The sequence below is a fragment of the Papaver somniferum genome, unplaced genomic scaffold (assembly GCF_003573695.1).
Source record: "Papaver somniferum cultivar HN1 unplaced genomic scaffold, ASM357369v1 unplaced-scaffold_76, whole genome shotgun sequence".
Taxonomy (NCBI): Eukaryota; Viridiplantae; Streptophyta; class Magnoliopsida; order Ranunculales; family Papaveraceae; genus Papaver; species Papaver somniferum.
In genome coordinates, this window is record NW_020650526.1 from 98,345 (window position 1) to 114,662 (window position 16,318).

The 16,318-nt window shown below is 37.8% G+C and overlaps 2 protein-coding genes across 4 annotated transcripts; both read left to right on the forward strand.

Moving 5' to 3' along the window:
• Positions 1–1,692: 1,692 nt before the first annotated feature.
• Positions 1,693–3,757, forward strand: LOC113344335 (protein CIA1-like). The gene is made up of 2 exons (XM_026588336.1): positions 1,693–1,825; positions 2,276–3,757. The coding sequence occupies exon 2, from the start codon at positions 2,281–2,283 to the stop codon at positions 3,334–3,336; it is 1,056 nt and encodes a 351-aa protein (XP_026444121.1). The 5' UTR covers positions 1,693–1,825; positions 2,276–2,280; the 3' UTR covers positions 3,337–3,757.
• On the forward strand, positions 3,346–15,224 carry LOC113344333 (LEAF RUST 10 DISEASE-RESISTANCE LOCUS RECEPTOR-LIKE PROTEIN KINASE-like 2.4). 3 transcript variants are annotated; one of them, XM_026588335.1, is made up of 12 exons: positions 3,346–3,400; positions 3,824–3,902; positions 4,083–4,172; positions 4,328–4,443; positions 4,675–4,755; positions 4,881–4,958; positions 5,315–6,025; positions 6,160–6,236; positions 8,974–9,712; positions 12,676–13,429; positions 13,689–13,724; positions 13,908–15,224. In XM_026588335.1, exons 9-12 carry the CDS (start codon positions 9,650–9,652, stop codon positions 15,020–15,022), a joined length of 1,968 nt encoding a protein of 655 aa, XP_026444120.1. In that variant the 5' UTR covers positions 3,346–3,400; positions 3,824–3,902; positions 4,083–4,172; positions 4,328–4,443; positions 4,675–4,755; positions 4,881–4,958; positions 5,315–6,025; positions 6,160–6,236; positions 8,974–9,649; the 3' UTR covers positions 15,023–15,224. The 3 variants fall into 3 exon arrangements, with proteins under 3 accessions (XP_026444120.1, XP_026444119.1, XP_026444118.1); XM_026588334.1 differs by lacking the exons at positions 3,346–3,400; positions 3,824–3,902; positions 4,083–4,172; ... (3 more) ...; positions 5,315–6,025; positions 6,160–6,236 and having other exon boundaries at positions 9,663–9,712; positions 11,670–13,429; XM_026588333.1 differs by lacking the exons at positions 3,346–3,400; positions 3,824–3,902; positions 4,083–4,172; ... (4 more) ...; positions 6,160–6,236; positions 8,974–9,712 and having other exon boundaries at positions 11,465–13,429.
• Positions 15,225–16,318: the final 1,094 nt, after the last annotated feature.

Here is a 16,318-nt window from a genome sequence, read left to right on the forward strand (position 1 = left end):
CTCCTCCTCTGCCACCGATTCCCCAAACTTTGCACCCGCTTCTACATCTTCGAGACTGTTCAATTCATCAATCAACTTTTCATTGGTCTTAACATTTTCCCTCCCCTGATAGCTAGGCGTGCTTCGGTTATCAAGTTCCCGACTCTTCTTCTCTGTTTCCATATTAAACAACAAACATTAAACAAATAATGCTAAAACAATTAACAAAACCGTAATTGAGAAATAATACGCACCATGAATTCGAGAGATGTATCTTTGTCCTCTATCTGGGGCCTCTCATCTGCTCGTATCACTCGAGTATGCGAAATATTGAGGTACCACGACATGTAACCCGGAATTGCCTCATCATCTGTTTTCAATCGACCATCCATAGCATATCCGTTGTACCTTCTCTCATCCCAATATTTACATGATGGTAAAGGGTCGTGAACAATCTCAATATCATAATCAAATGACTTGGTTTTTTTCTCATCGATTGGAAACTTCTTGTGCTCCTGTGGGATTTTTTGTATGTATCTGCATTGTCTTGCGACTCTCGTCGGGTTGTACATTAAATATCCTCTTAGGTGAAACAACATCCCAAAATAATGAGCTTGCTTTTCGCACCCAACCATCTTTCCTTTTCCTTTGGCCAAACCCCCCTTGTAAGGGTCAAAGACAACATATTTTATCGTCAAGTTGTCCAACTGGCGTCTCAACTTCAGATTGGGACTTTTCCTTACTCTTGTAGATGTACATGTCTCGATAGAAGTTATCGCCACATTCCTTGTTCTCAAAATCCCTTTCAGCAAATACTGGGAAGTGCAAATATATCCATGCCTGCAAAAAAGCCATATTCCCTCCGATTTGGTTCCTGTCAACCCTAAAAGCCTTTCCCAACTCGTTCAACGAGTGTGTAAGGATGGTGGTACCCTCAAGAGTATTTGTGAATCTTTCCAAATAGTTGCAACAACTGAATAAAGTTTGCGTTCACACGGGCACCATAAAACGCCGGGAAAGATAACAGATCCCAGGACGTAGAGGACATACGCATTGGAATGGCGAAGATACGTTCCTTGGTCACCTCTTTTCCCTAAGCACGAAGTTTCTTTGTTCCACTAAAGAGTTCTCTCAACTTCGAGAGATGGAATATCCTCTGCTTTGCTTTGCCTACTACCATTTGTGACTTGGTCATCTCCTCATCCCATTGGAACACTTCCTTGGGGAACACGTAAATCTTGTCCCACTCAAGCTCTTGCGCGTACTCTTTGTATTTCACGTCTTTACCATCTATGCTTAGCCTGGTAATGAACTTCACATCATTTGGAGTTATCATCATTTCGCCAAACGAAAGATGCAAAGTATTCGTTTCCCCGTAATATCTCTCGGCAAAGGAGGAACAAAGAGATTTGTCGTAACCAAGATCAAAATTCTCGACCGCAGGCAACAGCCCCGTAGATTTGACTAGATCAATTACTTCATCAACTTCTCCAAAGAAGAGAAGAATCGGTTTATAAATGATGGAAATGAAAATCTGATTTTGTTTTCTGGTTTTATTATTAAGAGTTAATGGGGATAAATTGGTAATATTATTATTTTTAGAGGGTAAATTGATAGTTTCAGCAAATTTAAGCCCCCTTATCATTTCATATTAGATAGATGCAGTAATTTGTAGGCCCAAAATTAGCCAAGCTAACCAAGTCCCTAGTCATTCAAAACGCTGGAGAAACCACTGTACATTAGGTTTCTAGACTTGAGCCCTCACTCGCTCCTTTTCGTCGCATTTCTTGTAAAACCCTTTTTGCAGAGCTCCCGCCGATCTTTCTCTATTCACTCGTTCTTCAAGGTATTCTTCTTCTTCCTCAGATTTTCTCCGTTACTAATTTCTTCTCACTCATGGAGTTTTTCTATCCTGATTCTTTTTGGGGTTCTTTGATTGATTTTAATTTTCTTTTTCTCAAACTCTGAATTTAGTTGATTTTGGGATGAAAATCACGCTTAGTTTTTTCTGATTGAATTGTAGATTCAAGGCATTTATTTATCAATAGATCCATTCAATTAGCCTGTTTCTATGTTTCGCCTGTGTATGAATGCAATTTAGTGTGCTCTGTCTAAGTTAATCTTTTCGGTGTTTAAGACTAGGGTTTTGTGAAGAGATAGCAGCTATTTCATGTTTCTAGGTTATAATTAACCCATTAGATTGCTGTTATGATTGAAGAAATATATAGATTTTTGCTTAGTTCTTGAATGAAATCATTGACGTTTGATTTTGTTATTTTCTTTTGATCTCTTCTAGGGATAATGGATTTGTTGGAGGGAAATTTCAAACTTAACGAGATTCAGAAACTTGAAGGTCACACTGATAGGGTTTGGAATCTAGCTTGGAATCCAGCTACTGGAATCTCTGGAATTCCTCCTATGCTTGCTTCTTGCAGTGGTGATAAAACTGTTTGCATATGGCAACAGAACTCGTTTGGCACTTCCTGGGAATGCAAGGCGGTTTTGGATGAAACACATACACGAACAGTTAGGTCGTGCGCTTGGTCTCCTTGTGGGAAATTATTAGCTACTGCCAGTTTCGATGCTACTACTTCGATTTGGGCAAATGTTGGTGGTGATTTTGAATGTGTTTCCACTCTTGAGGGTCATGAGAATGAAGTCAAAAGTGTTTCATGGAATCCAGCTGGTAACCTGCTTGCAACGTGCAGTCGAGATAAATCTGTTTGGATTTGGGAAGTCTTACCAGGGAATGAGTGTGAGTGTCTTTCAATCTTGCAAGGACACACACAGGATGTGAAGATGGTTCAGTGGCATCCGTTTCTGGACCTGTTGTTTACTTGCAGTTATGATAACACTATTAGGATTTGGGCTGAAGATGGTGATGGCGATGGCGATGACTGGCATTGTGTCCAAACATTAAACCAAGCTAGCAATGGGCACTCGTCTACAGTTTGGGCATTATCTTTTAACTCTACGGGGGACAAAATGGTCACCTGTAGTGAGGATCTTACCTTGAAAATATGGGAAAGTGACCCCAAAGCAACACCACCAGCTGAAGATGGCTTTGTTCCATGGAGACATGTTTCCACTCTCGCTGGATATCATGATCGGACAATATTCTCAGTTCATTGGTCGAGAGAGGGCATAATTGCTAGTGGGGCTGCTGATAATGCTATACGTCTTTTTGTTAAGAATGAAGAGGTTGATGGACCGTCCTATAAATTGCTGCTGAGGAAGGAGAAGGCTCATGAAATGGACGTAAATGCAGTACAATGGAGCTCCCAGGAAACCAGGTTACTAGCTTCTGCAAGTGATGACGGGACTATAAAAATATGGGAGTTGGCATCTGTAGCCTGATATATCCTTGGAGAGAGCTGGCCTGGCAGAAGTTACCAAATTTCAGTTTGGGACTGAACCCAAGGTCCCATAATCTTAGTTTTTATCTTATTATATCTTTTTTTTTTGGCAAATACCATTAGCTTATGTTACAGCACTCAAAAATATACCCAATCATATGGTTCTAAGTTATATTTAATGTCAGTGTCCTTTGTCAACATTTCTTTTGCATGAAGATGGCGTTCTAAGCTTTCTTGTTCCGTCTTGTATCTATCTTCCTACTTGACTCTGGCACACATTAAAATACAAAACCATGTTAAAGTATTTGTTAACCTGTTTTGATCTTTATGAAGCATCACATGATTGTGTACATTCAGCTCATTCTAATCTTTGTAATGTCACAGTGATAGAGCTTTATATCAGTGCTTGGTGGTCACTTTCATGTACTTGAGCCTTTAAATTTTTAGAAGTTGATTTCTTTGTTTCACGTTTCTTGGTAAATTTTTAGTTGCCAACCAGCTGAAAAAACAGAAGGCCGATAAGACATTCAAAATGCTTCATTTCATGCTCTTAGGAGGCATATGAAGGTAATTGATTTTCTGACATCAGTATTTTGCTATACATGTTCAACTTTTGTGTTTGGTAAAAAACTTTGTCAAACATCTTGGTCTATTTTGGATTTGTTCATTGCAGAATTTACGGCTTTCTGTATTTTGGACAGAAAAAGGCAAACTTTTTGAGATTGACCAAGGGTCTTATTTTTTCAGGCATTCAAGAGTAACCTTTCCGAGTTTTCCGGCTTCACATGGCATGACAATAAGATCAAATGAAAAGTCGTAGTAGTTTTCTGAATCTACGTGCCTTCCTAATCCCTGGACTTAAAAGAACTTCTCTATTTATAATGTCTTTCTGCTTTATTCATTTGCTAAGTTTAGTGGTCCTATGCGATTAGTATGACACAAACACACCTTTTGTAATTTATATATGTATATTTTGGTTATTGCAAGAACAGCACAAAACTAAAATCAAAGAGAAAGTTGAAAAATATGTTCTAGAGAAACTCTTGAAGTTGAGAAGTTCTGTTACATGCTTGACATACATGTTGCAAAAAGAGCCCGAGCCAGAAAGGTGTGTTCTTCTGCCACTGCACATATTGGTTTCATGTTATGTTTATAGTGTAGATTACTATAAATCTTTCAGATCAGTTACCAATTCAGACTGGTGTTGCGATAGTTCTGTATAAAGTAAATAACCTTAGCATTCTATCAGGAAAAAGTTAAGAAACCTACTTTCCGTTGCATGTGCTTTAAAGTTTGAGGCAAGCGCTAATTGCGACTGCCATGATGCTTTGACATGCAGGATGAACTAGTGGCAGAGCTACTGAAGTTCTTAGCAGCTCTTTGTGTGACAACTGATGTTGTACTAGCAGAAAAGGAGGAGGTATTTCCACTTGCCTGAATTTTCATTCAGATGATGTTGCATGGGATGTGATTGCTTTTAATTATAGTCATATGTATTTCTGATTCTGCCTTCTCATGCGTATTTCATTTCCTCGTGTATTTCAGCTATAAAGCGTTAAGAGGAACTTCGACGCAATAATACTGGCATCATCTGAAAGCACAACCACAAAATGCTCCGCAAGAGTAAGCCTTCTGTTCTTGGTGAAAACCATGATTGTCGTGGTAGGATTTAGTTTTATGTTTTCATTAATACAGGAACTTGTGAATGAATAATATGGCTAGACTGGTATGTGCCGTTTACAATGGTTGCATCTGCATAAATATGTTGTGTAGCAGTTTCTAATTTTTTAATTGGGTTCATAATTAAATGTCTGGATAACTTGGAGCAAGAATCACACAACAAAATTGTTTATTGTCTGTCTGAAATTGAAAACTAAAAGAAATGTGCAGTTGTCTCACTAAATTATTCTACTATGATTTTTCAAAAGTTGAAGCTTTTGTGTTTGATATCTGTTGCTGGGTTTCTTTGTATACTGTAGAAAAGAAGAAACACTCTTGATACTGTTAAAGGCGAGGAGAAGAAGAGTTCACATGGAAAAGAAGATGATTCCAAAGATGACCGAAAAAGGAAGGACGAGGTCGACGAGCATTTTCAAAGCAAGGATGAGGGCAATGATTTGAAAGAAGAAGTGGAAGCACCTACCCAAGGTTCAGTGAAATCATCTGCAAAGAAAGAGGCTTCTAGAAAAATTGTGTCAAAGAAAATTCCAACGCCTCAGGGCACTTAGCAAACTAAAAGCAAAGACGTGGACAATGATTTAGAATAATAAGCAGCAGAACCTAAGGAATACTCGATGAAATCTTCGGCGAAGAAAGAAGCTTCTTGAAAATCTGAAATAAAGAAATCTCCGACAACTAAGGGCTCTGAGCATTCTCAAAGAAAACACAAGGACAGTGATTAGGAAGAAGAAGCGGAAGCCTAAGCAAGGTTCAGTGAAATCATCAGCGGAGAAAGAAGCTTGTTGAAAATCTGAATTAAATGAAAACCCTGACACTCAATAAAGCCATTATTATCAGTTTGCTTAAAAAATACTCTATCCATTCAACATCCAAGCACTCTGTTGAAAGCAGTCGTGCGCGTACTTAAGTGGCCTCCTTGGGGAAGAAAAAGGATGTGAAAACAGGTAAAAGGAAGTGTATAACTTCTTCAAAATCTGCCACCAATGTGTTCACTAGCAAGGAGAAAGCTGGTAAATATTCATGGCATTTCTTGTTTGTGTATTCTCTTTCATAGGTAACGGCATCTATTAAAAATGATACTTTTTTAATCCAGATAGAGGTTAACATATCTGTCCTGCTATTATTTTTGTGTTTTTTTATAAAGGAAACAGTTGTTGAAAGGGAAAGATGATCGGAGTAAGGATGCAAATCCCGCTGCTCCATTGTTCAAGTTCTGGAAAGGTAAGTCCAGAAATATTATAGTTCTATGCATGTCTTGTGCTGACGACTGTTGTTATGACTTCTCTTTCGAAGTGGTGTTGTTTCTGCTTGTGTAGTTTAGGAAATCTATTTTATTATGGACTACCTTCTGACCCCTCAGAATTTCCCGTTCATATTGGATGTTAGAGTTCATCTGGCTGTACTTTAACCTAGTAGATCTCACTTTTAGAACCTACTGTGTGGTGCATTCAGTAACTCCTATTTGTTGATGGTCTAAAACCAGTTCATTCCGTTGGTTTTCAAATAATGTAGAACATATTTTTCAGCAATATGGGAGTTGTCAGCATTATGGAATTTAGTGAACCCATAGTTTTTGAATAATGTAACAGCTGAATCTGGTTGAGATGTGGTTATGAATTGAATTTGTTTAGAAACGCATGAGCTTCATTTCAGACAATCCGCATGAATTTTCTCATAGTTATTGTGTATAGGTTAGTTAAAAAAAAAAATCTATTTAGACTATGCGTATGGATCAGTCTGTCCATTATTGTTAATCAATTAGTTAACTAGTTACCAGCATAATCCCCTTTGCACCTCAGTACTTTTTCTGGTTATTGGCAATGGGCAATGTTTTGGAAGTGTTCTCAGATCCACAATTTGAAAATGATCATGATGTCAGTCCCGTAACCAACAGAAATATGCCAAACAATGAAAAAAATACCATCAGAATCATGAAAAACCCCCAAACAAACTAATAAAATAAACTAAATGTGCTTTTACCTGTAACAGATGTTATCACGATTATCATAAAACCCCATGTGAATAACCGTGAATAAAACCTCAATAAAAAAAATCAAATTTAGAACATCTGAATGTAGGGTAAAATTTGAAATCTCAATGATTGAATATGAATAGGATAATTTGAAGCAGATAACACTGTCGATCAATCTTAACCAATGCATAGATTAGCAAATCTAGGAAACACCTTTATTTCCTTATTTACTGTTAGCTTACCTTTAGGAAACACCTTTATTTTCCTTATTTAGTTTGCTTGATGTTTGAGTTTGATTCCTTTTATTAGAACTTGCAATTGTTTTAGGATTTCTACAAACTGTATAGATTCCTGTTGTAGAACTGTCTTTGATCATTGAATACAAATATTTTAAGTGGGTTGGTTGATCTCCATTCAGAAGATCAATTTATATATCTTTAGCACTAGAACCCTAGCATGCTCCCTGTCTCTTTTCCTTTTAAAGAGCGTTTTGGTTCGAAGAAGGGTTTCTCTGAATCATCTACATATTTAAATGTTGTTAAATCTAGGTTTCCCAAATATGAACCTTCTTCTAGAGGAGGTGATGAAGTTACGTCGAAGTCTAAACCATGGGAATTTACGTCCAAGTCTAAAGCATGGGATGTGGGTAAAGATATTACCTCAGTTGTAAATTCTGGAGAACGTGATATAGAAAAGAATATCGATATATCTGAATTTCCTCCTCTGCTACTTGAACCTGTCGTACGCACTACTTCCAGAGGAGGAGATAAAGTTAAGTCCAAGTCTGAAGAATGTAATGTAGGTGAAAATGTTAGCTCAGCTGTAAAGTGTGGACAATATTACATGGAAAAGAATATCAAACTACCTGGGGACACAGATGTTGAATCTTATGATGGTAAAGATGATGATGATGATGATGGATTTGAAGATCAGAATGATGATGCTCGTCTTTGTGATCCGGAAACTTGGTGGGATACAATGAATGACGCCCGCACTGAAATTAAACAAATTTGGAGAAAGGAGGAGGAAAAGGAGGAGGAGGGAAGGATTATATACCATGTTTATGTCGACACTTACTTTAAGCGTAATAAAAAACCCAGGTTTAGGATTGTTCTGAAAGACCCATCTAAAACTGTTTTGTTGGGTTCTGTTAAGGAAAGCACAAGAAGACGAGTTCCCCAGTTGCATACTCACTTGGAGGGGATGTTGATAGCCGCAAAATTTGCCAAGGACTATGTTGACAAAGAAGCTACTCAAGGAAAAGAAGTTGTGATATATATTTATAGCACTTCTTTATATGCTGTTAGTGTTGTTGACTCGGGTATGCATCCTGAAAATGAGCAATTTACAGTAGGCGTGAGGAGAATAGTGAAGCAGTTGAAAGTGTTCACTACTACAAATGATATGGTTATTACTTATTTGTGACATTACCCACTTTGAAAATAGAGCTGCTGATTATTTGGCAAGGTCGCCCACCTTTAAGGTGGGTCAGAAAATTTCAAAGAAGGATTTTGATAAGAAGTTGGAAACTTTCATGGAACAAGATAAAATATTGGACGATATGAAGAGTGGGCGTTCTACTCCAGAGGATAGAGCAATTATTTGGGCTGCGCACAGGGCTGCGCTCGGTTAAAATGCCAGTCATACTGTAGTAGTCAGGTCAAACTTAATTAAATGATTTGGGTAGGCATGTGGAAATTGGCCACTGGATAGTTAAAGATCTAAATGAAGTAGATAGAGGGCCATAAAGGTCATGGCGATAGCTTCAACCAGACAGCAGCCTCTCTGATACGCCTGCAGTATCATTTGTACCCTTCCTTTCTCTCCTCTACAATCTAATTTCTCTGTTTTGGATTCTTCAATTTTGTAAGAAAATTCAACTTAAGAGTAATTCATTTGACCACAACACAGTCTAAAATCTATCTTCATTTGATTTTGGCACCATCTTCTTCTTGATCTTAATGTTTACCTTTGTTTGTATGTCAGGGCTAAATAATCTAGAAGGGTACATGAAATGTAAAATCAATTTCGTGTGTGGAAATCGTGTAAATGTAAGTTATCCCTTTTTGGGAGATCACCATAGCGACAATAGCAAAATTGCGGCCTGAATATTGTGGGTTGCCAGGTTACAAGCTGGATTTTTTTGGATCGAGATGTGGCAGAAAACATAATTGTGATGAATCATATCATGTCTTAGAGATTAATCCAGATAGATAAGTTATGAATATTACAAATAAGGATTTCTTGGATGATGATGCTGCTTTCCCAGCTAAATATCCGATTGCAGATTTTAATTCTACATTATTCAATTGTGATCCTGATACTGTACAGCTGGTTCTTTTATTTCAAATCTTTATTGGTGCAAGCAGTACACCTACAAGTGATGCTTATTATTGGTTCGCTTGTAATGTGGCTATAATTTCTCCCGATTTTTCTTCCTCCAGCGAAACTGTGAAAGTACAAGTCATGAGGGAAGCAAGCTCTAGGAAGTTTTATCAATAAGACTGACACACTCCCTACAGCTTTAAAGCAGGGTTTCGGTGTGACTTATGTCACTCCACTGAAACTAGAAGCAGCATCAGCATGTGTGTTACTTGCAGTGGTGCTGGTGGAACATGCAGATGTGAAACTGCAGCAAACATCCCAGCCTGTTTTTGTCCCAATGGCGGCAACACTAGAGATGTATGTGCTGGTTCACCTTCTGCCCCTGCTGCACCATCTCCTGGTATGTTCTTTTCATGATATTATCATATTTTCTTTTCTCGTGGTATGCTAATACTTCATAGATTAGTTACCAAAGTTAGTTACCAAATTCAGATGAAATGATGGTGAAACCAAATTCAGTTTATTCAAATTGCAGATAATTTGGCTCAGTGTATGGTGAAGTCAGTGTGCACTACTGCACTGTAGTTTAATCAGACCCCCTCCCCACCCGCCTTTTGGTTAGTGTTTGCTTAATTTAGTATATACCGGATAGTGGGAAATATCGTTGGTCCCTGTTTGCTTAATTATAGTTTCAGATCTTTTATGCTGGTGCATGTTAGTAAACTTTCTTATTGTTTGCAAAGAGTTATTCTTGATTGGATCATCATTACTTGAGTAACACGATGATTCCATTTCCTGTTATCCACTTCTTTGTGTTTCTCTTCTTAATCAATACCATCTTGGCCGATCAAGAACTAAATTGTGAAAGCTTTGATTGTTGAATCCCTGGAAAAGTCGATCCCCCTTACTCCAACACTACCCATTCTGAGTGTAGGGCTTTGCCAATAGATTGTTCGTAGAAACACCCACACCCGTAGACCAAAAGGGACGAAGATCTTATCTAGTTACAAATGTTTAGCAGGATAGAACATTTCTGATTCATGATCAAGTTCTTCAACAACTATTGATTTTATAAACATGCCGTGCCATTTCTAATATTTCACTACTTAATTCTCCATTTTTTCATTCTGGGTTACTAATAGGAGACTCTATTCTCACCTTTCTCAAATGCCATGAAAGGTTTGATGGTGTTCCTAGCTATTTTAAAATATATGAAGATTGCGGTGGTAATTATTTTTTTATGCTACCCAGAGAAGCTCAATCAATCTCAGTTTCATCAGAATCCTTTGTCTTCTTGTTCAGTTGTTTCGTTACCCTTAACTGATAACCCATCAGTATATTTTCCCTTTCCCCTGTACTGCTGATTTTTATTTGAAATGGGAGTTGTCACACGAGTGTCAGGAGTGTTCCAAAAAATGGAAGCCACTGTCTTGCTCATGATGATGTTACTGAAGCATGCAAATGCGTTATGGATATAGAAGTAAATATGGTTTTTCTTTTTTCTGCTACTTTGAATTACCTAAAGTAATTCCTGAAATTTATCGCAGTGCAATGTATAGTAGGATTTCATTGTTACGATTTCTGATGGTTAGGATTGTTGCTTCTCTTCAATATTATCATACCTATCCATACTTTCCTACTAATTCAAAGATGTTCATATTAGTGCGGCAAACCGGAATAACTCACCCATACTTGCTATTAGTATGGTCGTTTCTTTAGTTATTCCAGTACTTTCTGCGATTGCCTTTTGCTTCTTCTGTTCCTGGAGAAAGAAAGTAAAGTCAAAGAAGTTTGAGTGTAAGTAGTTATTCCTCGAACATGACACATAGGTATATATATGCTTTGATACTTCCCCAAATTTGAAAATCTTATTTAGTTCGACTTATTGTTTTGTCGACCCGGCATTCGCGATACTGTAGCCTGGATATCGGCATTTCTTTGGTGCTTGCTTCCCGTTTTTGGATATTTTTCTTATTGTTGCCTTTTCTGTAATCGGACATTTAGATGGTAAGATAAATGGATGTGTTGTTATGCCAGTTAAGGTGTTTGAATTTTGTTGCAACACTATATGCAAATTAAAAAAGGTTCAGTTACTGAACTATACCTTCGATGACAATACACTACTAGTCTACTACATTTCCAGAATATATGATCTTGTTCTTTTGTTTCTTATTTTCTAAGTTGATTGACATTCTCCTACTTTTTTGTGTGTGGCAATACCTAAAATGTAATCATCATTCGTTTAGGAACTGGAGATTCAATTCTTACAGTAATACGCATACTATATTAATATGATATTCTGTAAACAGAAGAATTAGACCTGGTTTCTGTGAGCTTACTAAGGTTTTTAGCTGCAGTTTGGAAAATTGCCGCTAGTATTTGAATCATGGCCAAACTTTAAGTGCCTTCTTTGTTGTTTCACTTCGCCTATCAAAGAACGCGTGATACTTTAATGGTGCTGTTGACGATAGCGCTAGTACCCCTCACGGTGCTGTTGGAGGTATTTTGTCACTTAACAGGTTATTAATTTGTCTTGAAAGGTTAGGTCGTTGATCTTTGTTTAGGTGTCTTTTGTTCTTTTGTAGTTACATTAATTGTGGGTAAAGTTGATTTTAACACGGTAAGTCCAGAAACGTTATAGTGCTATGCCTGTCTTGTCTGGTTATGAATTACCTTCTGACCCTGCAGAATATCCCTTTGATATTGGATGGAACCTACTGCATGGTGCTTTCAGCAACTCCAATTTGTTGATGGTTCAAAACTGATTTCTTTGGTTACGAAACTAATCCATTTTGTTGTTTCTTTTCAGGCAATATGGAGTTTTAGTGAACCCATAGCTTTTGAGTAATGTTGCAATTGAATTTGGTTGAGATGTGGGTAAGCAAGAGGAAATTGGCAACTAGATAGTTAAAGACTTAAATGAAGTAGGTAAAGAGCATAAAGGTCACTGGAATGACTGCAACCACATAGCCTCTCTGATACGCCAGCAGTATCATTTGTACCTTTCCATTCTCTCCTCCAGAATCATCACAGAGGTCGTTTTTGAGTCAACATTATATTCAAGTTCCCATTTGGTTCTTGGAAGGTGGGACCAGTCCTATAGTCAATCCCCTGTTGACTAGTCTAGAACATCACGTATAGCCAAGAAGTCCTTTTCTTTTTTTGGTAGAAAATTCAACTCATGAGTAATCCGTTTGACTGAAACATGTGGTCTAGAATAATCTAAGTTGAGCTACGATAATGAATTATATGTTGCCGATCTTTTATCATCAATTCAAGAACTTCATAATGGCACCATCTTCTAAATTTAGCATCATCTTTTTCTTGATCTTAATATTCCACACCTATGTTTGTATTGCGCAGGAGAATAATCTGGAAAGATACGAGAAATGTCAAAGAAGTTTTGTGTGTGGAGACAGTGTAGACGTAGGCTATCCATTTTGGGGAGGTCATTATAGTAACGGTGATAAGTCTCGGCCTGAATACTGCGGGCTTTCAAATTATAGGCTGGATTGTTTAGATGGGGATGTAGCACAAATAGAAATTTCAGGAGAATCATATCGTATCTTAGAGATTAATACAGAAACCCAAGTTATGAACATTACAAATACGGCTTTTGTGGGTTATGAATCTTATGGTGCTTGCCCATTTGAATATCCAATCCCAAATTTTCATTCGGCCGATTTCAAATTGGCTCAAGATGTTGATCAGCTGACTCTGTACTCTGATTGTGTTAAAATTCCAGATCAGCTTACCTTTCGGTTCAAGTGTCTGATTTACGGTTCACCAACAAGAGATGCTTACTTTTGGTTCAAAATGGCTCCTGGTGTTCCTCCGGATTTCTCATCCTGCAACAAAACTGTGAAAACTCCAGTTATGCTTACAGCTCTAAGAGATCTTACCACTAACCCGGAAATACTCCCTGCAGTTCTAAAGCAGGGCTTCAACGTGACTTATTTTAATGCTGAAAGTGATATCGGCATCGGCTTGTGTTTACGCTGCACAAGTTCTGGTGGAACATGCGGATCCAACACTACAGAGAAGATGCCAACCTGCTTTTGTCCGGATGGTAGCATTAGAGATGCATGTGTTGATCCACCTTCTGCAACCTCTCCTGGTATGTTCTCATCATCTTATTAGTAATGCAGAATACCTGTCACTGGGTTCTTGGGGTTTTTTCTTTTTATACTAGTCATAAAACCCCGTGCTAGGCATCTTTAACAGTAATTTTAGCTAGCTAGCTAGCTAATGAGAATTGAATGTATGTTTGCTACCTGAAAAGTTTATCAGCCATGTTCAGTTGTACTGTCAGATCTTATTGTCTAGTTTTACTAGGATGTGGGACTAATCCTGTGTTTTTCATTGTTATATTTCAGCTGCCAAGTTTAAGAAATTGAGGAGAATTTCAATAGGTAATTATCCGTATCACATTTTCTTACTAGACTAGTCATATATAGTCTTCCGGTTATAATTTCCAGAATGGTATCCGTTTTTATAATCTAACTCCATGTGGTATATTCGTAACGGAAGAAATCTCGCAGATTATTGTAGCTCTGAGCAATTAACACATCTAATTAACTTCCTTTTGCTTACAGGTGTAGTGGCTGCATTTGGTGCTCTTGGAATCATGTTATCTATTCCCCTAATGATATATTTCCTGAGAAAGAAACGTTCATCATGCGATGGCTTGGAGGCTTTCTTTAAAACCCATGGGTCCTTAGCTCCGAAGAGATACAGTTTCAAAGATGTCAAGAGAATGACTAATTCCTTCAAAGAGAAACTTGGCAAAGGAGGGTATGGTTCTGTCTTCAAAGGTAAGCTTCCTGATGGTCGTCTGGTTGCAGTGAAGGTTTTATTCAGCAATATGAAAACTAAGAACGCTGGTTTAGAATTCTTCAATGAGGTTGCAAGCATTAGTAGGACTTCCCATGTCAACATTGTCGCTCTACTTGGTTTTTGTTTTGATAAGAGAAACAAACGAGCTCTTATCTATGAATTTATGCCTAATGGATCTCTTGAAAAATTTATCTTCGGTGAAAAACTGGCCACATCAGAAGAAGATCTTGTGTTTGGCTGGGAAACATTTTACCGAGTTGCAATTGAAATTGCTCGTGGACTCGAGTACTTGCACCGTGGTTGTACAACGAGAATTCTACATTTTGACATAAAACCTCATAACATTCTCCTGGACAAGGACTTTCATGCTAAAATATCAGATTTTGGACTAGCCAAACTTTGTTTGGAAAAAGAGAGCATCATATCTATGTCTAGAGCAAGAGGAACTGCTGGTTACATAGCTCCAGAAGTATTCAATAGAAACTTCGGAGGTATTTCTAACAAGTCAGATGTGTATAGTTACGGAATGATGATACTAGAAATGGTTGGGGGGAGAAAGAACATTGATGTGAAAGTGGGACTAGAGCATCTTTCTCAACTATATTTTCCACATCGGATCTACGATCGTATCAAGTTAAACGAGGATCTTGGGTTGCATGGGATTATGACTGATGAAAGAGAGCAGGCTTCCAAGAAGATGATTATTGTGGGTTTGTGGTGCATACAGACGAATCCATTAAGTCGGCCTTCGATGAGTAAAGTGTTGGAAATGTTGGAAGGAAGCCTGGAAGCCTTGGAGATTCCACCAAAACCGTTTCTGTCGTCTCCTCCAAGATCACTCAAGCCATCAACTTCTTCTTCAACTAGCGCTTAGAGTCGGACATCATAACATGGAATTACCGGCATAATTCTTTTAAGCATAATAGAACCTACAGTATATGTGAAATAAGTTGCATTCATATATGCAGATGCATTTCAATGTACTTCATGGCTTCATAATCATCACATATCCCCACAACATGTTGTTTTTCAAATTGGCTTGCATTTACAATAAGTCTAATGCTAAGTTCTTTCTACAGGTTTATTAGTTAACTGCCAAAGTCTGCATAGGCTAGCTCATGATCTGCTGCTGAAACTCTTGCTCAAAGTGACGAATTATGCTCTTACCGCTGCATTAGCTTGGAACCTTGCATTTGCCACCTGACAGTTCTCTACACAAGCTTAAATTTAAGCGTTATTTTCATGAGGAAAAACATGATAGTTAAGGTTTAGATAAGTTATCGTCGAGGTCATCGCTATGAATAATGCCTGTAAGATAAGCTGATTTTGGATGAATAATGCCTGCTTTTCGGTCTAATTCTGGACATGTTGCTTCGATACAAGCACAAAAAAAAAAATGAAAAAAAAAAACATAAAAATCAACTGTTGACAGTGGGATTTGAACCCACGCCCTTTCGGACCAGCGCCTTAGACCAAGTCGGCCATATCAACTGCTGTTTGCTGACTCATTTATGGACTCCAAACTTCATGAGTCAGCGTGTTTCTTTTGCTGGCAGTCATCTCAAAATCTGCGGCGCAGTGCTCAAAATTTGTCTCGTGGTAGAATATGTGTCCCTAGACATCAAAACATGTTCCATGGTCAGCCTAGAGCATATCTCCAAAATTGCCTTGTAAAACAAACACAAAGATGGTCTGGCGACCCAATAATCTCCAGTTCAACTTATCATTGTGATCAGCGACGGAACCAGGATTTTTAGTTAGGGTGGGCTAATTTGTTTTCATGAACTATCAATTTTGTTCATCTCAGGTGTAAAAAAAAAAATGCAGTCTAACATGAAATAGACCAGGCTTGCGACGCGTTGTCTTTCCCTTGAAGCGTATTGAGTCAGATCTTTTCACCTTATAGCTTTGTCAAATACTGAGCACAAATTGTCAGTTGTCAAATTGTTCTAGTAGCTTGGGAAGAAGTAATATTCTAATTAGGAAAACAAAGTTACGAGAACAAAATAAGAACCAACTTCAAATAAACTTTAGAACAAGAGACCACTGAATCAACTTCAAATAAACTGTCAGAACCCTAATTAACATTTCGCATATCTTACACAAAAACAAATAAATGCCTCGTTGATTGATAATACCCTTCCGAAATGCTTCAAATGCATACATTTCA